Source organism: Chrysoperla carnea, chromosome X, assembly GCF_905475395.1.
Source record: "Chrysoperla carnea chromosome X, inChrCarn1.1, whole genome shotgun sequence".
Taxonomy (NCBI): Eukaryota; Metazoa; Arthropoda; class Insecta; order Neuroptera; family Chrysopidae; genus Chrysoperla; species Chrysoperla carnea.
The window spans coordinates 24,725,818-24,748,655 of record NC_058342.1 but is presented as its reverse complement, the minus strand read 5'-3'; the positions used below and the strand labels follow the sequence as shown (position 1 = coordinate 24,748,655).

At 33.7% G+C, this 22,838-nt stretch overlaps 1 protein-coding gene across 4 annotated transcripts; it reads left to right on the top strand.

The window, feature by feature from the left end:
• Window positions 1-1,864: 1,864 nt before the first annotated feature.
• On the top strand, window positions 1,865-16,710 carry LOC123302460 (putative transcription factor capicua). 4 transcript variants are annotated; one of them, XM_044885371.1, is made up of 17 exons: window positions 1,865-2,359; window positions 3,210-3,932; window positions 4,083-4,404; window positions 4,652-5,068; window positions 5,158-5,293; window positions 6,074-6,724; window positions 7,335-7,683; window positions 8,260-8,636; window positions 8,727-8,906; window positions 8,971-9,655; window positions 9,935-10,240; window positions 12,616-12,966; window positions 13,203-13,460; window positions 14,162-14,333; window positions 14,881-15,227; window positions 15,401-15,621; window positions 16,315-16,710. In XM_044885371.1, exons 1-17 carry the CDS (start codon window positions 1,894-1,896, stop codon window positions 16,597-16,599), a joined length of 6,246 nt encoding a protein of 2,081 aa, XP_044741306.1. In that variant the 5' UTR covers window positions 1,865-1,893; the 3' UTR covers window positions 16,600-16,710. The 4 variants fall into 4 exon arrangements, with proteins under 4 accessions (XP_044741306.1, XP_044741305.1, XP_044741307.1 ...); XM_044885370.1 differs by having other exon boundaries at window positions 5,215-5,293; window positions 8,971-10,240; XM_044885372.1 differs by lacking the exon at window positions 9,935-10,240.
• The last annotated feature ends 6,128 nt before the right edge of the window (window positions 16,711-22,838 follow it).

Genomic DNA, 22,838 nt, shown 5'->3' with positions numbered 1-22,838 from the left:
AACGGTTTATTCAAGATCAAAAAACTCCAGAACTTTCTTAAAAGCCGAGTCCGCTTGTCCAATCACATGGTCCTCTTCTGTAAACTTCGAGAAACAAATGAATACCAAGAAAGTCAGAAGGACTTGACATGCTAAAAAGTTCTTAACTTGGAACCGTCAATCAATCAATAAATCAATCTGGACTTGATGACAGTCCAGACCTTCTTTAAATCAATTTACCCAGGCCTCTTCTGTACACATCGGAGAAAAAGTACATACCAAGAAAGTAAAGAAGAAAATTTGATTAAAAAAATTTTTTTTAATTGACCTAATCTACTTCGGCCGGTAATTTCAAGGGCATCATCTTGATTTGTATAGGGTTCAATTTCATGCTAGGAGTCAAAAAAAAAGTAATTATTCGCTCATTTTACTACAAACATATTTCAAAATTGATCAATCTTTATTAAAAAAAAACACTAGCTGACCCAGCCACAGGTTGGTGTGGCTCGAACACGTATGTTGATTATATTGCATTTATGTGTGATACAAGTGCAGGTTGTCGGTGGGTAACCTGGTAGGATATTGTTTAAACTATTTTTTTTAAATAAATAAGTAATATTGACCGAATCGTTTCTTAAAAAATTTTATCATATAATTGGGGTTAAAATTATTAAAAAGTGTTCTTAAGACATTTTTCTCCAAACCCTCCAGTTTTCGAGCAAAAAAATTCGTAAAATTTGAAAAAACGAGTTTTTTACGATTTTCATCCCTCAAAAACTGAAAAAATCAGATTTTTAATTTGTATAAAATTTTTATTTGTAGTGTAAAGCGTGATTGTTATTTGTTAAGAGAGCGCACGAAAAACCACCCAATGATTCGGTCAATATTACTTATTTGTTTAAAAAAAAATTAGTTTAAACAATATCCTACCGGGTTACCCATCGGCACCCTGCGCTTTTTCGTTCAGGAGCATGTTTTACGCGGAATCTTGCAAAAACTTTCCATGCGAAAATTGAGCATGCTCAATAAATTTTGTCGAGGCTACATTGACTAAATTGGAACATCAAAAAAATATTTGAAATTAAAATGCAGCGCCATCTGTTGAATACTTACACAAAATAAAAATAATGTTTAAGAAAAATTGTACAACTCTCACTGCCATCTATTGAAAATTTATAGAACTTAGAAGTGAATTTCTTTGACGTTTACTAATCGAGATTCAGACTAATTAGGTAATTTTATAAACACATATCCAAATTTTGTTCGTAGGATCAATATTTTTAAGCGTTAAAAACTTGGAACTAAATTTAGTATACCTTGATATATTTCATACATACATGGTATACAAATTTCTGTAATAGTATCCCATTTTTATATTTTTCGGATCTATAAAGTTTTCGGTTTATTTTTTCCGATAACCGATTTTTATATATAAAGATTAAAATAATTTTAATTTTTTTTTGTTTTCAGATGCGCTGTCAAAATACGATCTCAAATAAAAAAGACACCAACAAACAAAAGTTGTAAATATTAAAAAAAAAAATCAACAAAAAAAAAATATGATGGCTAATCTGTTTAAAAATATTGGCTGTACACTAAAAATCAGTGATGTTGGGGTGCTTATGTCCACAAACACTACCCAAAATTACACCACTCAATTGGACTTCTTGCTGAATTTAACGGCAAGTGGTTATCATATTGACGAGTGGTCAAACTTACAATTTGAACATCATGTATGATGCTCGAAATTAAACCCCCACCCTTCAAAATAAATAAATAAATCACGTAACAATTTAAAACTGTTTAATTAAAACTTAATTAAGATAAAAATTTGTAAAATAATAATAAATAAAATAAAATTATTAATTGTGCAAAACAAAAAACGGAAGAAATTTTTTTAAAAGTTTTTCCTAAATGAAAATGCAAAGTGGTACAACCGATGCAAATACAATGGTACGAAAATTACCAAAAAAACGGAAATTTGATCCATCCGAATTGGAAGATACACAACCGACAACAATTATATCGACAACATCGTCAACAGTTGGTGATATGCTTCAGGTGACAACATCCGCTAGTGAAATAAATGATTCACCGCAACTGGTTATTATACAGAATCCACAAAGTGTGTTACGGCAACCGCCTCAACCAGCTGCGATTGATTATTCACGATTAGCATCGACGGCAACGCAACAGCAATCGCAACAACAGCGTCGTAACGATGATTATCGTCAAATAATCACTTCGGAACATTCGTCACCGGAGCCCATGGAAGAGACGTATACAAATCATATACGTCGCACACAAATACCCCCAATTGACTTGAATGAATGGCATGATCATCGAGTTCTGGCTAAATATAACGATGTCTATTTACCAGGTAAATTAATTTTTAGTAATTTTAAATTTAAGATAAATAGTGTTCGTGTACCATCAGTGTACACAATTTTGGTCTACGAGAGGACAAATCAGGTTTTTTTGACATAGGAAGGGACACAGAAGAAATTTTTGGTCTAAGAGAGCTCTTGTTTTGACGCGTTATATTTTGATAACCAGGTGTAACTTAGCTATCCCACATCAGTGTATCCAATTTTGGTTTAAGAGAGGGCAAATCAGGTTTTTTTGACCCAGGAAGAGACATAGCAGAAATTCTGGCCTAAGATAGCTCTTGCTTTAAAGCGCTGCATCTTGATAATTAGGTGCAACTTAACTATCCGATTAAAGTAACATATTCTTGGATTGACTGCCTTTCTTATTATGCCAATTTTTGCATACAATCCTACCGTTCGTTAGTCTGTGCAACTTTTGGATGTCGAGCAGCTTCCAGTAGATCGTCAGCTTCCATCGAGGTTACAAAGGTGCAACTTCGCTATTCGATTAAAGCAACATATTCTTAGATTAATTGCCTTTCTTACTGTACAAATTTTTCCTTATACTGCTACCATTCGTTAGTCTATGCTACTTTTTTTATGTCAAACAGCTTCGAGCAGATCTCTACGCCAGCTTCAATCGAGGTTACAAAGGCATTAGTATAAATTGGAATCTTTTGTTCCTTCTTCTGAGAGTTGGTGCACACGTTGATACTTTCCCCTAAAATTGTCTTTTGTAATCAGATACCGCGTTCAATTTAATTACTAGGTACCCTTTACTATTATAGACCATGTTAGCAACCAAATAACTTAGAATAATATTACTAACCGGATTTTGATTAATCTCATGTATTTTCCTAGGTATCATACGACGTGCAGGAAGTGCCGGAGAAGTCTGGGTTGAATTTGATTATTGCGAACGACAAATTCAACAATATTTAGATGTGTTCACTACCGGCAAATATGATGTTATCGGTGATGCAAGTCCTTCACTCGGTCAAATCCATATAGGAACACCAGTTTGCGTTCGAAGCAATGATAGTACATCGAATATGTTCGTTGAAGGTGTTGTCGAACAAATATTAAATTGTCCAACACAATTTGTGGTAAAAATTCGTGATGGTAATACACATACAAGTTTAACAGTGAGTCGTGCGAATTTACGATTGTTGTTGCCACCATGGTGGGATGAAATTAAGGATTTTGATCCACAAATGGTGAATGGACAACAGAATCGTGTAACATCGATTAACGATATTTCGTATGGGAATATAATTACACAAAGTAATGGAAATACAGTGCCGCCGCCAGGTGGTTCTGGTGGAAGTATACTTGTTACTACTGATGGTAACGGTCCGTTACAATTACATCATGTTGTGCCAACGTTACAAACGAATAAAACGACTGAGTACTATCGGAGTACGGGTACATCACCGTTGAATACGCCCGTTTCACATCATCCGATTTACACAACACCACATTCAAATGGTAGTACTGGCGATTTAACACGACCTCCATATGATGAATATTGTGATAGTGATGATGATTTGGGACGTGAAGATATTTTGTTTCCATCTGATGCTGGTAAGCTTAAATTATTAAATGTAACCTGTTTGGAACACCCTATATATCTTAATCACTGTGTCTCTTGAATATTTCTGTATTTTTACATCCTTAACTAACCTAAATATTTCTGATACAATTTGTAAATTTTTTCACAATTTATGTGCATAGATGGAGCAAAATTATCTGGAAGTAGTAAACGAAGCAGCATGCAAAGTCGTGGTTCGACATCTTCGTTGTTGGAACAACGAAGTATAACACCACGATCTCAACCAGCGACCCCTCGTTCACAAGCGGCAACTCCGCATAAATACAAAAAGGGAGATGTTGTACAAACACCATCCGGTATACGTAAAAAATTTAATGGTAAACAATGGAGACGACTATGTTCGAAAGATGGATGTCAGAAGGAATCCCAACGACGTGGTTATTGTTCTCGACATTCTAGTTTGAAAGCATCTGCCTTACGTAGTGGTCCAAGTGGTTTTCCAAGGTAATTTACTTTTTTATTTACGATTTCACGGAATAGATCATGTCGTGGAAGGGTTTTTAGGGTTCCGTTTCCAAATGTCAAAAAATGGAACTATTCTCCAAGTGTTCTTCAGCTTAACGAATCTTTCCTTTTTTTATAATTGCGATGCACGAAAATTATCTAGTTTTTGCTGCTTAGCCTGTACAACGAAACCCTAAATTTTTATTTAAAATAGATCCGCTTACTTCATATAAAATATTTTTTTCAGTCGTAGCAGCAGTAAAACTGGACACAGTACAGCAGACGGTGAAGAAACGTCGCGTGATTCGGAGACATCACCGAATTACGCCGATCGTCGTATAACTGGTCGATTTGATCTCGAAGAAACCGAAGCTGCCAATATGTTAGTATCACTTGGTAGTTCTCGATCAGCAACACCTGCATTCTCATCTCCCACGGGTCAAGGATCATCTCCACTAATTGTACAGTCCCCAATAACCGTTGATCCACGTTCAAATGTATTTATGCCAATCACAAGTCCTGCAGGTGTTACGGACAACAGTTTACATAGAAACAACCCGACTGGTACATCTCCGTCTAATATTCCAAAATGGAAACGGCCTTCTCCAATCCCTCCAGGACATTTTATGGTTACAGCGGCTGCATATCAACCACCGGTTATTCGGTAAACAAACTTTTTTATTTCGGATTGAAAATATTTAGACTCTAAATCTTTTATCAAATAAATTCTCTGTTGTATTTATTTATTTCTAGACCCGAATCGGTTCGACCAAATAATATTTCGGGAACTTCTATGCAATCACCATCCAGTGTTGCAACAAGTGTTATTCGTATTTCACCAAATCCTGGACAATTACGAACATCTCAGTGTCAAATACAATCTACTCATGTAAGTTCTTTTTTTTTTTACATTACTTCAAAACTAATTTATTTTCTGCTCGAGTCTTCACCAGTGTAGCAATCGACTTAGGAAATTTTAAAACCAGGACAATTTGAGAATCTGTAAACGCCAGGGAATAGCCAAGGAATGCTCAGTTTTGATCTGAGGGAAAATTAGGCTTTTTTGACCCAGGAAGGAATTTTTTGCCCAAGAGAGCAAAACTTTTACTCAGTTGCAACTTGGTTATCCGATTAGGTAACATATTCTTGGATTGACTAACTCTCTTACCATTCAAATTGGACCTGGATTTATTAGAGAATTCTGAGATTCTATAAGTACCAAAAAATAGCCAAGGAATAATTGAAAAATTTTCTCTTAGATAAGCCTCTGAAAACCTAATACTTTATCGATATTTCGAATCATAGTTTAAAGTATTTTTTTTGTGTGGTATTTTTCGCATAATTTTGAGACTTTAAAAATAATCAGGAAAAGCTAAGGTTTATTTAAGATATAATTACGGTTGAATTTTTTGAAAACCGGGAATTCGAAGTACAATTTGAAGAACCTTAAAGAGATGAGACAGTTAAACCACGGTCAATTTTAAATCGTTCCAATTAACACAACATTCAAATGTCAAATTAACACAACCGTGAATTGTACCCTCTTAGTTAAAGTGTGCTGCTGTATACAAGGTGTCTCAAAAGTCATGGGCAGCAATCTTTCTCCTTAAGTATGACGATTTAATTTTAGTGTAAATTTTTTTGACGAATCATCCTGTACTTTTTTTAGAATGAAAATCAAAATCTATCAAAATACACCCCAATGCCAAGTAGCAACACTTTCACGAGTGTTGTAACCTCGGCAATGCATCAGAAACAAGTAAGAACCTCACACATCCAACAGGATCAAATCATAGACACCAACAACGTTATGGAACAGATACAACAACAACAAACGAATGCAAATAACGGAACCGTGAACACAATCACCGTGGAATCAGCTCAACCGACTGTCGTAAATGGTCAAATTCATCATCATCACGCTTACCCGAATCAAGTAACTCTGCTACCAATTACCAAAACGATAAATGCTAACAACGATGGACTACCAGAAACCGTGTATATTATGTCATCACCGGCTACATTACTTCAACCCACCGAGAAAAAGTTAATGATTATTAAAAGTGAATTACCTGATAGTGAAAAGTGTCATACAATTATGGTGAATCAAAGTTATATTACGTCACAAAAGTCAATACAACAGAAACAATTACAACAGCAACAGCAACAACAACAACAACAACAACAATCTCAACAAATTATTACGTCACAACAATCGACAACGATACCCATTGGTGGGAATTTAGTACGAAAATTTACGATACAACAGCAGGATAATGGTGTGGGACAGCAACATCAAATACAAAATCATTCAAATCAGGTATGTCTACCTGAAATATTATTTCTCATGTCTGTTTTTCTGTCGGTCTGCGAGATGTTCCTTATCCTTTCATCAAATTCCATGATTTACTCCTCATTTTAACGTGATCCCAAGATCTAATAATCCGCACGGGTCGACTAGTTAGTTTTTATACCCTGTAATATATATCAAGGTATACTAAGTTTAGTCCCAAGTTTGTAACGCGTAAAAATATTGATGACTCGAATAAAATTTTGATATAGATGTTCATATAATCACCTAATTAGTCCATTTCCGATTGTCTGTCTGTCCGCTTGTCCGTCTGTCTGTGAACACGAAAAACGAAAAGAGAGATAACAAGCTGAAATTTTTATAGCGTGCTCAGGACCTAAAAAGTGAGGCTAAGTTCGTAAATGAACAACATAGTTAAAACTCAGTTAAATTTTTTTGTTTATCTTCGTGAATATTTCTCGGATCAACTTGAAATTTTCAGAGAATATACTTAAATATATGTACATTCCGGAAATGCCGATTTAAAAAAAACCGATTCTATGAAAATTCTAACTGCATATAACCCCTTAATTTGGATCTCATTTTCAAAAGTAAAATTCAAATATCATTTTTATTTCAGATAACGAATATGCATGATAAAAATGACACGACTTGTAACGAAACACTATTAAATAACAACAATAACCACAACCAGAATATAATCGAAACATCGACGATTATAAACGAACAAAAGCCGATCGTAACATACACACCAAATATTGTCCATCATACCCAGCAACAAGTGACACGGATTAGTGGTACAACATTAGTTCCACCGACAAGTTTATTTCAACCAGTGATCGTACATCCAGCTCAGTTGGTACCTGTTTTACCGGCTGCCACTAATCATGTTGCCACCAATAATAAAATTGAAACGCAACAACTTCAAATCAAACAGGAGCCGATGATTGATAAAAATGATATATCTGGTAAGTGTTTAATTTTAGTTATAAGAAACGTCCATGAGAGTGGAGAGGGGTGTATGATGAGTGGAGAGAGTAGCAGGAAAAAGGGCGCCTCTGTGGGCGAGATCTAGTCCTCGATCGTTGCGTACTTTGTACTGCGTATCAGGATGTCTTTTTTTTTTCAATTTTTTGCCTTTTGCTTTCAATCAATTAAAAAATATATGTTCTTGGTTGAGTCACTATCTCAAGTAGACGTAGATTTAATTGCCACAAATTTTTAACAACTTCCGACCAAAAATAAATATAGCCCAAATTCAATCGAATATTTTGCTGATTAAAATTGGATAAAATTTTGCTTGGGAAATAGCAAATCGAATTTTTATTGAATCGACGCTCTTTAGAAGTTTACAGGGAGTAATATATAGAATGTTTGAATCTAAAACTTTGCACTCATCCATTCTTCCGGGAGATGTGTGTGCTTCCAAGTAAAAATATTTCTCATGTCAGGCATAAAGGATCTATCTATATGTGTAGGTAGTAGGGATCCAATTGCGGTAGACCTCTTTTGTTAATGTACCATATTTTTTTTTTTTTTTCTAGAAAACAATAATATTCAACAAACCACTCCGGTTTCGATATACTCTTGGAAATCAATCGTACCAATCTTAGCACCTGCATCCCCTATTCAACCGACAACACCGGCTCAACCGAATTCCCCACAAAATGGTGCTACAATCACATCAACAAACTACTCACAAAACAATGAGAAAGACATGAAATGTAGCACGGGTGAACAATGTGATATTGATGTTGATTTTTTGGCTGGAGATGCTTTACCTTTACCGGGTGATGAAGACGATGATGTGTTCGAATCGGATCCAGCAATACCTGAACAAATTATTGTATCGAATAATACAAAACGTCGTAGTCAAAGTTTGAGTGCGTTACAGAATTCGAAGGAAATGAATTCAGGAAAAGTAAGTATTTAAAAAAATATTTTTTTCCCGTACGTAGTTTTTTAGCCATGTTCTTTCCCGAACTAACACATTTTTTTACCGTTTTTATAGACAAAGGAGCGTATACGACGTCCAATGAATGCATTTATGATCTTCTCGAAACGACATCGAGCTTTGGTACATCAGCGTCATCCAAATCAAGATAATCGTACAGTTTCGAAGATTCTAGGTGAATGGTGGTATGCACTAGGTCCTGAAGAAAAACAACAGTATCATGAATTAGCTTCTGAGGTATTTTGACTAACACTTGAAATCTTTCGACAATTATCTAACTTTTTTAAATTGTTATATATAGGTAAAGGAAGCTCATTTCAAAGCCCATCCCGAATGGAAATGGTGTAGTAAAGATCGTCGAAAATCTTCAACAGGATCAACACGTTCAAAATTAGGCTCAATCACGGATTCAACGGATATTCTATCCGGCAACGATGTTCTCCAAAGTCCACATACCCCCTTAGACACAGCCACTCCACGTATTAACATAATCGATACAAAAACGTCTTCAGCGACTCAACAACATGTTAAAATCGAGGATACAAACAATATATCCGGTGATATTGATGTAATCGAAACAGCCGACGATATATCTGACGATGATCAAATGGTCATATGTGAGGAAGTCCCCTTGGAAATTGATCTCAAATGTAAAGAAAAAGTAACCGATTCCGATTCGGAGTCACAAAGTGATATTGATCATATCGATGTTAAAACGTCACAAGCCTCGTTTGTTCGATTTAGTCCGACAAGTAAACCTGGTGAAATAACATGTCGTCCGAAACCGATTAAGTTACGAATTGCTTCGAGCACGGATAGTAATATTAAGTTTCAGAATGATAATAATACATCGATAAGTATATCGTATCCATATAATTCACCCGTGAATCCAATGGGTGTTCTGGGTTTTCAACCGACTGGTGGTGCGTTTAAAACAATGCCAGTATCACCTAAAACTACGATTAAAACAAATGAAAGTCATAGTGGTAAGTCTTCAGCGACCGAACATGAGCAAATCACACATTGGGTTGCCACTTCGAATAACAATGCTTCTTCTATCTCTAACGCTAATGCTAAAGTCTCACAAATAACTGTGTATAAACCGCAAATCTCTCTATTATCCGCTCCTAATACACATGCGCAATCATCTGATACAGTAAAAACATCTAAACCAATTACATTGACATTCCTATCAAATCCTAATACATCAGCCACGATATGTCTACCAGATAACATCACTTATACGAACTTAATGTTGAGTACAGGATCAAATCAAGTCACAACTTCGTCGACAGACACCACCGCAAATCATGTTGTGATACCGGTGTCATCGTCAGCGGTTGTGACTTCGTCGGCAAATCAGAATCTTGATACATCAGTGGTGTCCTCGCAACAGGATGATCGACAAGTGATTACAACAGTATCAGCAGCAGGTGCGGTAACATCTAGTGTACATAATACGATACCGACATCGTCTGCGGAGCAAATTATCACCACGTCCACACCACAAACCGTGCAATATATTATGCACGATTCACAATTTTACAATAGTTTTCAAATACCGATTTCAGGTACGTATTAATTCAGGGAAATATACTCTCATCCTCTTACGTTTCGAAACTGTTGAGGATTTTTGTGTGTTACAACTCCTGTAGGATTTTTATCATTGTCCTAAAAGTCCGGTCAACTAGAAAGCAAACTCCTTCACGAAAATGAATCTTGAGTAAACCAAAGATGATCATAGCTACGCCATTACAGTTAATTGAATTATCATCTTCATAGCTTTGGGATCTCAGATGATTCCATTTGTAGGGCCTGCATAGAGGACGACGAAATCTCCATATATGTTAATTGTACTTGCAGAAACCTACAAAGAATCAAGTATAGAATGCTTGAGTGTTGAGTCCAAAACCTTTGAGCAATCAAGAGATCAATCCCGGTGGAGAAGGGGCACAGAGAATCTCTTGGTCTAGGTGCTAAGCACAGGCTTATCGAGCAGGCCTATGAGTGATCAAGGTTTTCCGGAATGGTTCATCAAGATATTCTTAGTAGTTCCATCTTCCTCAAACTTATTTCGCAAACGACGAATTTTTGTCGCGTTGGTTCATTTCATTGAAACGTTACCAATGTATACATTTTTTTTTTTGCGACATTCTGTCCAACTGGATCGATCCCGATACAGATCTCGTGATAATTCGCTTTCTATTTGATAGATCCTTATGTTTTCCAAATTCAAACCTCTAACTACCCGATCTCATTTTTTCCAGGCTGCATATATGTGCCCTTTATTTATTTCCCCATTCCTCCAAGGTAATTTTTTGTGTTATAATTTTTGTTATTTTTAATTTTCAAAGATGTATTGGAAGTTTTCGTAACAACTTTCACAATTTATTTTGCTATTTTAGAAATAAATTATTTCTTCTTTTTGAGATATATCAAAGCGATATGGAGACGAAAACTTTCAAGACAGATTCATCTTAGGCAATAATATGTGTGCTAAAAATACATTATTTTCTTTTAAGAGCAGATGTAAGATTTGACAGTCATTTCAGAACGATTCTGAAATAATTGTCAAATACTATGCCTGGCGCTAGGTCTATTTAAAGATCAATCAAAGCGATATGTACAGTTGAGGAAATAAGGCATTTGAGGTCGAAATTTAATGGTACAATTCCAATTTTTACGAGATCGAGATTATCAAGTGATTTGATTAATCAAATATTTAATTACTGACTTTTCTGCAATCTCATTCAAACAGTTTGCCCCCGATCCCGTAAAAATTCAAGTTGTATTATTAAATTCCGCGCTTTTAGTTATTTTTCGGTTTTATTACCTCGATTAATAGACAAAAACTTCAAAGGCTAATTCATCTTAGAACAATAATATGTGTGCTAAAAATTCATCAATTTCTTTTGTAGTCTAGTCGACAAGTTGACACACTTTTCTAGACATCATTCCGAATCCAATGAACTACCGCACATATTTTTGAGAACAGTATCTCTATTTTTCCATTTTGAACTTGTCGACTAGACTATTTTGCCTGCAATATCTATTATTCATTGATCACACCCCAAAATAGTTCTTATGCTAAGCATGTAATCTTGAAATCTTTGACTTGAACATTACGAAAACCAGGTCCATTTCGAAGTGCAACCTATAATATTCTCCCAAAGTTGAAAAACAAATTCACATAGCTATTTTCAGTCATATTTTCCCTGTAAATATAGACTTGTATGTCTGATTTATAATTTATTTTCCGATTTCCTCCTTTAATTCAAAGGCTCTGAAAGGACCCCGGACTCAATGCATTGGTTTCTGGTTTCGGTAAAATTTTTTGAAAACAATGGGTTAGGGAAATCTTTGAGGGTTGAGTTCATAAGAACTTTTGATCCGCATGATTAAAAAAAACTACCTTAATCCATAGTTTTCAAAATTTTAATCGAAACCAAAAATCAATGTATTGTTTCCGGGGTCCTTTAATATGTAGGGTTGTGTGCTAGACGAATCATTGTTATAAAAGCGGGATTAGATTTCAACAATTTGGAGGGAATTCTTAATAAAATATGTTTTTTTCTACGTTTTTATAGCTTTATACACCACCACAGGCCCTCCATATTAAGTTGGAGGGTCAAAAAACTGTATGTAAGTTAATTTAGTGTCGTGCTTTTTGTTGGGGTTCAACTTTCCAGCTTATAATTCTTTTTTCTATCGCAAGATAGAGTTTTCTTAGCATTAAAAGCCAATTAAGGAAGTGCCTTTCGGTTGTGTCAACTATCAGCCTCACTTGTCGCCTCCTTTATGTGAATGTTTAATTTCAAAAACATGAAAAATCTCATTTCAATAAAAAGACTAATAATAAAAAACATTTAATATGGGGGAAATATGACCTTAGTGATGGAGCTCTGTTGCTTATGTATTTTTGTTATAATTTTTTTTTTTTTTTCAGAAATCTCAATTCGTAAAACTGAAAATACCGTACATCAGACAATCGCGCAACCGCATACGACACAATCGGTGATTGTTACTCAACAACAGCAACAATCGACCAACATAAATACATCCAGTTCATCATCTGTGTTAACAACAATCTCATCAAATGCGTTCCATAATCAACAGAATCATCGAAATAATAGTCATCAACAACAACAACAATCCGCAAATGCCATGGATACATCAACACCGAAATGTGTTAAGAATGAAAATGATTCCGATCAACAAATGGTATCGACACCGACTACAACGACATCTTCAGATAATTCACAGAATTATCAAACCACTAAAGTTCATTATAATATGGGTATGTACTCTTTTGTATTGGTTGTATTTAGGTTGAGAATACACATGCTGTTTAGTAATAAAAAGACACACCTGTAGCTATTTACACAATCCTAAACCAGTGGCTCTTTGGATGTAAAGCTACGGCTTTTTAGTTCCACAAGCAAATGTTATTTATTTTATAAAAAAATTTATAATAAAAGTTAGTGGCCGCATAATCTTAATATCTGTTTTATTTATCTAATGCTTTTGTTTTAGGATTACTAATACGATTAGATCCAAGTGACGATATTGTAACGAATAAACAATTGACAGACATCAAAACGAAAATATTAAAACCAGAACCGATATCACCAGCTGCAAATGCAACATCCACAACGGACCAAACAGAAACATCCGCATCGGATCAACTAACCGCAAAACAACGTCAAGATGAAATTGAACAAGCTACATTTGTCTTAGCACCAACACCAGCTCAATTGGGTAAAGCACCGTTACAACGGCGCCAATCAATGGGTAAGTTTCACAAACAAATTTCTCCTAATATATTATCGAAATTTCTAAAAATAAAGCGCAATCTGGAATTTCAATTTATGACCTGTTTTTCACATAACTGGGGTCATATGGTGGACTTTCTGTGATCGATATTATTTTTTAAGAAATATTGACCAATGATTCTACGTATTGAGGCAACGGCATCTCAATAATGGCACGTAAATTGGATTGGAAATTTAATTTTCAAATGACCTAACCTAACGGTAGTACATTCCTGAATGGGCATTGACTTCCATAGCATTTTGTATTTCGTCTTGGAACACCATCCTATGATCTTCATAATTCGTAGATCATCCGCGACATGGTCCATCCATCTCATTTTGGGCCTCGCATCTTCTCCTTGTTGCGAGCTTTGATGAAACGGACAATGTCTTGATTTTGCAAAATGTTATTTATTTCTGTGTTTCATCGGATTTTTCATTCGTTATTTTCTTTCACTTCTTGATTACCTTCCTTTCGACTCTTCTCAATATTTCTTTATCATCCCCATTTAGCGTCCATGTTTCCCCGCCGTCAAATCACATGAATAAAAATCAACGGTCAAATTTTCTATGGATAGAAAAAGTTATGCCAATTTGTAAAACTAAGAAAATTCGCTAATTCTCCCCCATTTTTATTTTTCATTTATAAAATTAATAACTTACTTTTTTTTTGTGTTACAGCGGTATCAATATGCTCAAGTGCAACAAATGATAGTGTGATTTCGATGTCATCTACCGGTAATAATGGTGAATCGAATACAATTACGTTAAACTCATGTGAAGAATCTCCATTAATCTCACCATCGATGAAGAAAAGTATTTTTAAGAAAAATTACGATGATGGTATGAATAGGTAAGTGGCAAGATTCAATTTTTTTTTGTCTTTTTCCAAACTTTTAATTAATATCATAATCAAAAATTAGTACACTTGAGGCTCAAGTTAGACGATTTACAATTTTCTCTAGTAATAGAATTACTGCTAAAACGATTATTATCTCTTCGATCTTCTATTTTGGATTTTCTATTTGTCTGATTTCGGTCAAGACAGTTTTTCAAGCAAAAAATTTGTAATTACTGTATCAAAAAAAAAAAAAAAAAAAACGGATTGCAGTAAAACCTCGTTTATTCGACGAACCTATCCTCCGCGTTATCCGAACACTCCGCATTAATTAAAATGTATGTTCGAATTATGTGGAATATATTTATTCAATATTATCTGAATTTTCAAATTTATCCTAGATACCTCCTCCCCACTTTACTTCGGATTAACTGTAAACAGTTTTACTGTATATTGAAGAAAGAAGACCACAGGAAATTCCCAGATCTAAGTTCTAGGCACCCAAATACAGTTTTCCTTCAATTATTACAAATAACACAATGAAATGATTTTTTGTCCACAGAGTATTAGAAACAGTGGATTTTGAAAAGAAATTCTCATCGTTGCCAGAATTTAAACCAGAAGATTGTCAATCGCCCAGTACAATATCGGTTCCATCAAGTCCACGTGTGTTCACACAAAATTATCGTAAAAAACAGCAACAAACGCCGAGTAACACAAACATCCAAGTTGTACATATGATCCAACATCGTCAACAATCTAATAATAACACACAAGTGGACGAAGATCAAGAATTGGATCGTAGTGGGGGTAATCAAATGAATATGGCACCAAAATCATCGGGTGCAAACACGAAATTAATTGGAAATACATTCTTTGGACCTGATTTTAATATTGAAGCATTTAGAGGTACGTTTTTTTCCAACCACGTTGTATAGGGTTTTCCATTTAAAATGATAGAACTTAAAAATTATACCACGAAACGAAAATACGATGGGAGGAAGTGAAACCACAGACTTTATATTAAATATAGACTTTTTGTAAAGTAAAAATATCTTTAATTAATTAATTTTTGTTATTAGAAGCGACTTCAGAAGCGGGTGGTGCTGAAGCCAGTTCACCATGTACACCAAAAACACCGTGTACCGCGGGTGTAAACAGTTCGAATAATGTACGATTGAATGATTCAGCGAATGATAAAGGACATCGTAGATTATTAGAACAGCGTCGACAACTTGTTATGCTTCTTTTTCAAGAACAAGGATGCTTTTTTCCAACAACTCAAGCAACATCAAATTTTCAGGTATGATTTAGTAAGATCAATTAAGTTAAGATTAATTAATAACTTATAAAACTTAAAAGACATTCAGAGAATTTCAGAAGAACAATTTGTTCGTAACCCTAACTTGAAATCCCCAAACTATAAAGGAATAATTAAACCGATAATGTCAAAAGACTCACCATTCTTCTCAACAGTGTTTTTAGTCAGTTTCAAATGAGCAGTGCTCGGCGAGCACAAACAACATGGCCTGTGCAAAATGATAATCATGGTTTCGACGAGTTTGTGTCCTCGTTCATCACAACAGTGTGACCCGTAATCATAGTAGACTCAATTCGAATTTTTTAAACATTTCTATCCTTGTTATAATAATAAAACGTAAGAAAGATACCGCAAATGGGCCCCTATATTTTAAACAGATGAAGCTATAGGATTATATCGAGGCCAAACGCCACGCAGAAAGTCCACAGACTCTGCGCCGGGATTTCTCCCAGGATTGGTGGCTCCAAGGATCCGTGCTCAAACATTCTGAGCTTGACGCCCTGCAGGTGCAAATAACATGTATGGAGGTTTCATTGTCCTCCCTACAGACCCTTGCAAGTGGGATCATCTATCGTTGTTATAGAAACTAGAAATTATTACTCGGCGGTTTTTAGAATAGCATTTCCAAAGAATTTTTCTTATTCAAGCAATTTAATTTGTTCTTTCTATTTTCAGAGTGCGCATTCAGATCTCTTTCCAAACAAAGCAAGTTTACAATTAAAAATCCGTGAAGTTCGACAAAAATTAATGGCACAAAGCAGTAATGCGCATACACCGCTCAGTGCTGGTCTCGTTAGTCCATCCCCACAATCAGCGCCCCCCACAGTCACCGTATCAGTATCATCAATGTCAACACAATCGAATAGTGTGAATTTAGGTACAATTACTGAAACAAATCCACAAAATCAAACGTCCGGTGATCATTACCCCCAAAACACCACAACAAGTACTTCAAGCTAACTTCCCACTCAACACCCACCGTTTTTATACGTGTGAAGTTAGTTATGTGTGATTGTTTTTTGTTTTGACACATACAACAGTGTTGCAAACTTAAATTTTTTTTAAAAATTGTAAATAGTTTTTTGTTTCCCTCAAAAGAAATTTTACTTAGTGATAATTTTCTTAAGAAAATATATATATATATGAAAAACGCCCATTATTATTAAAATAAGGTATAAAAAAAACCAACAAACTGATAGTTCAATCATATCTCCACTAGGTGGATTCAATTTTATCGTTTAATATTATTATTGTGACCGCACTTTGTGCAATAATTTTTATTTTAGCAATAGAATAAATTTAAACAAAAAATAAAATATACTACAAAGAATAAAGATTTTGAGCTCGAAAAAGTTTAGCGAAATCGCTGAAAATTTATTTATAAGTCGTTAAAAGAATGTAAAATAATATGTCGAAGTCGCGTTAATAATTTTTTAGAAGAACGCCGTATTTCAATACGATGAAAGTGCATTTTTCATGTTATTTTATACATGTTATTTTTGAATGAGCTGCCATGTTGGTCCTTTGTACTAGAATTGTCCTATATTGTGACATTTGGCAAGTAAGAGCATTTTTTTTTTACGAAAGTGACGAAATGTTGTGATATTTGAACGGAGCAATCGAATAATCTTTTGTTAAATAATCGTTAATTGTTTATATTAGCTAATATTTTGCTCATGCCACCGATCACAGTATTTACAAGTTCACTATGAAGTATTATATAACGAACTTTATAATGATTAAATAAGTTGGCAAAAAATGGTCATACGAGTGCGGTAAGTTACTCAGCTGCAAATTTCATTGCTCGGTATAGTAAATCTTTTCAAGAGGGGGAGTTTTCGAAGGAAGCCAGATAAGCATGTGGTTTTTGATTTCGATAATAAAGATAAGATAATTCAGCACATCAAAGATAACTCCTCTATTTAGAAACACAATAAAACAAATAATCTAAAAAGTGGCCGGAAATGTAACATATCAACAAAAAATTGACATTAACTCTCCTCCTTTTATATCGCTATCTCTTGACGAAAGCACTGACGTCATTAAATCTGCATGTTTATCTGTTTTTGTTCGATATCGCGTAGGAAACGTCATGAAGGAAGAATTAAGTGCGAATGCCGATAATCACGAAGTCAAAATTATTTAACGTCTATGTTCTCTTGAAGCATTTCTTTAGAAAAAACGGCACGTAGATACATAAAGGTACGCCACCCCTGACTTACATCTTGTGATTTAACGCCTGTTGACTTTTCTTTGGGAGTTGAGTAATTTGAAGACTTAGGTCCAGCGCTAAGGATCTGAAACTAAATATCATTGATGCTATTCAAGAGATAAGTGGAAAGTTTTGCCATTTTTGCAAAAGCCGAAAAGTCTTCACTTATAACTTGTCCACAATACATGACATTTTAGTATAAAACACCAAAATGGCGTAACAAAAGTTACTTCGAAAATGGTACAAAAGTAACTTCGAAAATAGAAATCCTATATAAGCTGATTTTCGCGAAAGCACAAATTTTAACAATTTTTCAACGATAACTCTAAAATTGTACATTAATTACGTCAGCTACAACTTTTGTTGGAGGAAAACTGTTTTAAATTTTCATTTCCCAATAATTGTATAGCTCCACGTGCCACCAACTTTGACATGTTCTTTTACATCCTTTCCAACTATCTAAAAAAAAATTTTCAGCGAGTTCTTAAAATTTTTGGGATCAAAATCTCTATTTCCTGTACTATAATATTCAAAATACAAAAAAAAAATATTATAAATAAAAATAAAAAAAATATAACAGTGGCCAATTTATATAAAGAAAAAAATTATGTTTTAAAAAAAATATTATTAATTCGAAAAAATTTAAAATTATTATTGTCTTTTAAAAAAAAAAAATCGAAATTGTTGAAATATTTAAATGATTACGAAAAAATCTCTTTATGTCTTTTCTTTCTCAGTTTTCGCAAAACGGATTATTCCATGGTTAAATTAATCAGTTGGTCAAAATTTTCATCGGTAATCTCAGAATTCAATTAATAATGGATCTCGACGAAATAAAGCTAAAATTACCAATAAATCCCGAAAAATTTATTCTTAATTTTAGTCTTATTTCGCTCGATATATTTTTCCTCCTAGAAATTCGCTTTCAAACACTTTTTAGTTGGATTAGGGAACGTTGAAATATTACCTAATCAAATCTCTGGTCATTTTAAGTCCAAGTCCGGAAACTCGTTATTTCTTCAATCAGATCCGTAAAATCCGTGGATTTTCGTTAAGATATCTCATTGCGATCTGCTGGAGTTGATTTAATTGTATATTTTTAAAATTTGAGCGCTTATTTGTAATTGAATAATGAGTTTCCGAACTTGATAGCCAGTGAAACATGATTTATCGAGATCGAAAATATTTTCTCTAAATTTCTGGGATATTAAAGATTAAAAGCGAATTGACATAGTGTTCTAAGTAGTAAGCGTTCTTTTGAGTAGATGTTTGCAGGACTCAGGACTCGAACCTCTGTTGGGTGGCATGATAGGAGAATTCGGGTGAAAAAAAAGGTGTAGTAGTATCTCGCATGTGAATTTAGAGACTTGTTCACTAAAAATTATCCTTCGTCGAAGGAAAATAAAAACCCGTTCGTCAAAAATACAAGCTGGAACATTAAAGTTTTGACGACCGATCTCTTTAATTTTTCCTCCGAAAATGAGAATTTTAGTTGGAAAAGCTACCAAATGAGGCTCTGTATACTACTATGTTAACTCGTGATGGTGCCCGAAGCATGGAGATCGAACTCATGACTCTACGGTTCTGGTCTGTGCTTTACCGATTGAGCCATAAGGATACTATACTGCGTAGACCAACACGCATGTGTAAACCCCGCATAAATGAAAAAAAAAAATTCTGAAATATCCAAAGAATATTTTGAGTAACTGATTAATTTGAGCCAGAATAACCCTAAATTTAAAAATAAGTTTTTGGTGTGTATTCGAACAGCCATTTTGAATACCCCCGCCCCTTCGACACACATAAACTCACACTATATGGAAAAAAATGAAGATATTTAAATGAAATTTTTTAGTGTTAAATAGTTATTTGTTATATAAAAAAAAAAGAATATCTTTTTAGATATTTAGTAATCGAGCTTCGTTTTTTACCCGCAATTATACAAAACAAAATTTTTTTGTATATGAATTATTTATAATAAACAGTTCGTGACAAAACATTTTCATTACCACTGGAATTATTTGAAGTGAAAATCTTGATCTCTTTGGAAAGTGTAAACGAAAAGTGTGTGTGCGAAAAATGATTTTGAAATGAATCGATAATTGTAAGTAGAAAAATTTAGAAAATTTAGTATATAATTTTTTCAATATTGCCTTGATTCCTCTTTCTTTGTTTTCCTTAAATTCCTTTTATCTACCTTTAAAGATGCGTATCCGCTTTGCTTTGGTTCCTATTTCTTTAAGTGGGTGGCGATCGTCTTAGAAAAACGAAAGAATTTTGAGATTAAACAAAATACAGGGAATTTTATTATAAATCAGGGAAAACGATACAAAAATACATCGAGTATGGAAAAAAATTGAATAATAAGAAATTTCGATTGCCACGCAAGATTTCGATTGCAACGCAACCATCGTCAATAGCTAAATTTCATTCCAATGTGTTATATGAATAAATCTAGCTACTGACGATGGTTGCGTTGCAATCGAAATCGAAGTCTGCATGTTTTTTAACTATATTTTTTAAATATAATTTTTTTTATAAAAAATTTTATTTCGAGGATTGTGGTATTTATTTCAATAATTTTAAAGGCCCGATTCTTCATTGAGTTTTCGAAATGCATATTTTCTGCATCAATTTTAACCACAAAATCTGTTTTTGGGCACGATTTAACTTTTCAGATCAGAACATGAAGCCAGAAATTTCTATATTTTTCGAATAGAAGATTTTCCTGATTATGAGACTTCGAAAATAGTCAGGGAATTTTTACTAAAATCATGGAAAGGTCGGGAAATTCCATAAGGACAATTCTATCGCCATCCTTATCTGCCTCTCTTACGCACAAGAACCTTTTTTAATCCTTTCATCATCTTATTTTAATTTTATCGATAAATTATGCATCACAATTTTTATACACCACACTGTAAACCAATTACATTTTACTTAAAGAAGGTGATAAAATATAAAAGACTTGTGGCAAAAAAATTAAATAAAATACAATTTCCACTTCAAATAATTTTGAAATGAATTAAAAAGTATGTCGCTTTATCATAAATTATTCGATATACAGGATGATTTAGAAAGAACGCACCCAAACAAATGTAAGAGGTGGAGTTCTACGATTTGAACACCATACATCTTTCAGCTAACTTAACGACTTCTTCATATCATCTTTCGCTGAAGAAAAATGAAAGTCTTTTCGCCAAAATACAAGCTGGAACATCAAGAAAATGTAACAGTTTGTCTTTTGACGACCGGACTTTTTAATTTTTCCTCCAAGAATGATGACTTTAGTTGAAAAGTCTACCAAATAGGGTTCGCATACTGATGTTGACTCATGATGGTGTCCCGGAACATTAGACTCGGACTCATGACCAGGTGTTCAGGTCTGTGGAATTTTAAATAAGAGTACCGGGTGTATTCTTTCGAATTTATCCTACATAAATACTTGATGGTTTTTGAAAATAAATTTAAAAAATAAACAAATTCGATGAAATATAAAGGATTATGGGTAACTTCAATCAATTTTTAAAAGACAACCATATTTTCATAAAATTTATCAGCTAGGAAAAAACCGTTGTTACTCATAAAACTTTAATAATAATGCTTTATTGAAAAATCATCTTTGTATTGCAAAAAAATAATCGTAATCGAGAATCTTTTTTATATTAATCAAATAAGACAAAAAAGAAATGTATAGGGTGATCCAAGAATTCGATTTTTATTAGAAAAAATTGGATAATACTTTCTGAAACATTATGAATAATAATTTGGATATTTTTTCTAATCGATATCAAAATTCCAGTGGGTATGTCCACAATATAAGGGGCGTCAATTCAAAAATAAAGGCTGCCAGTGGAAAACTGCGTGCCGTTGCGTAACGACACGCAATTTTCCATCGGCAAGATGCATTTGAAATCCCATTGCATAATTTTTCATGCGTATTCCATCTGTAGTGCCTACATTAATATATTTTCCATGCATAGTTTGTTACTACGATATTTTGATATGTTCTAGGAATTAGGAACTTGAAATTTTATCTTAGGTCTTACAATAATAATGGATTCTTTTTGAATCGACTCATTGTTTTACGAGAATTTCTACTAAATAAAAAAGTTGAGAAATTTTAATCGATCGCCACCCTGAAATTAAAAGACGAAATTTCAAGACTCCAGAAATTTTCACAGTTCAAAATTCATCAAAATATTGTATTAGAAATAAGGTCTAAGAATTGTGGATTCTTTTTTGGCCGGCTCATTATTTAATATTTACGATTAGCTTTAAAAACAAAATGTTTGGGACGTAAAATTCGATTTGTTCAATATCCAATAGTGTGCCATCAATTTATAACCGATGAAGAAAACTGTGCCATTATTTGGACAAAAAAAAGAAGATTTTTGGATAAAAACTTTTTACTAGTCAATATTTTCTAAAATGTAAAATGAAAGATCTGAAATATTTTTGATTAGATGAAGTATCACAAATTATTTATAGAGTTTTTCATTTAAAATGATAGAACTTTAAAAAATTAAACAATTTTTGAATGAGCTTTTTATTTTTTATTTGAAAAAAGTATTTTTAAACCCCCGACGTAAAAAGAAGGATGTTATATGTGTGATATATGAGACCGGCCAAATGGCAATCGCAGCTTCGCATGTCAGCGCAATTTAATTAATCTTGGAAAATAAAATTGTTCAGTTTGAGCTACTTATCATGTAACACGTAATTTTCATTTTCCATCAATACGAGTTGACTTTTCATCGTTTGCTAAGAAATCTTAAATTAATTCGGTTCAGGAAATAATCAAATAACAGGCGAAAGCCGTCGAAACGTGGGATTTGATGGAGTACTCTTATAAGTAAGCACAAACAACTCCATCAAAAATATGAAACCGAATCCTAGCGATCGAGAAATCGAAAAATTGTATTTATTGCATACATATCTCTCAACGAAGCTGTTGGCTACTTTTGGTTGGTATCTTAGGGGATAC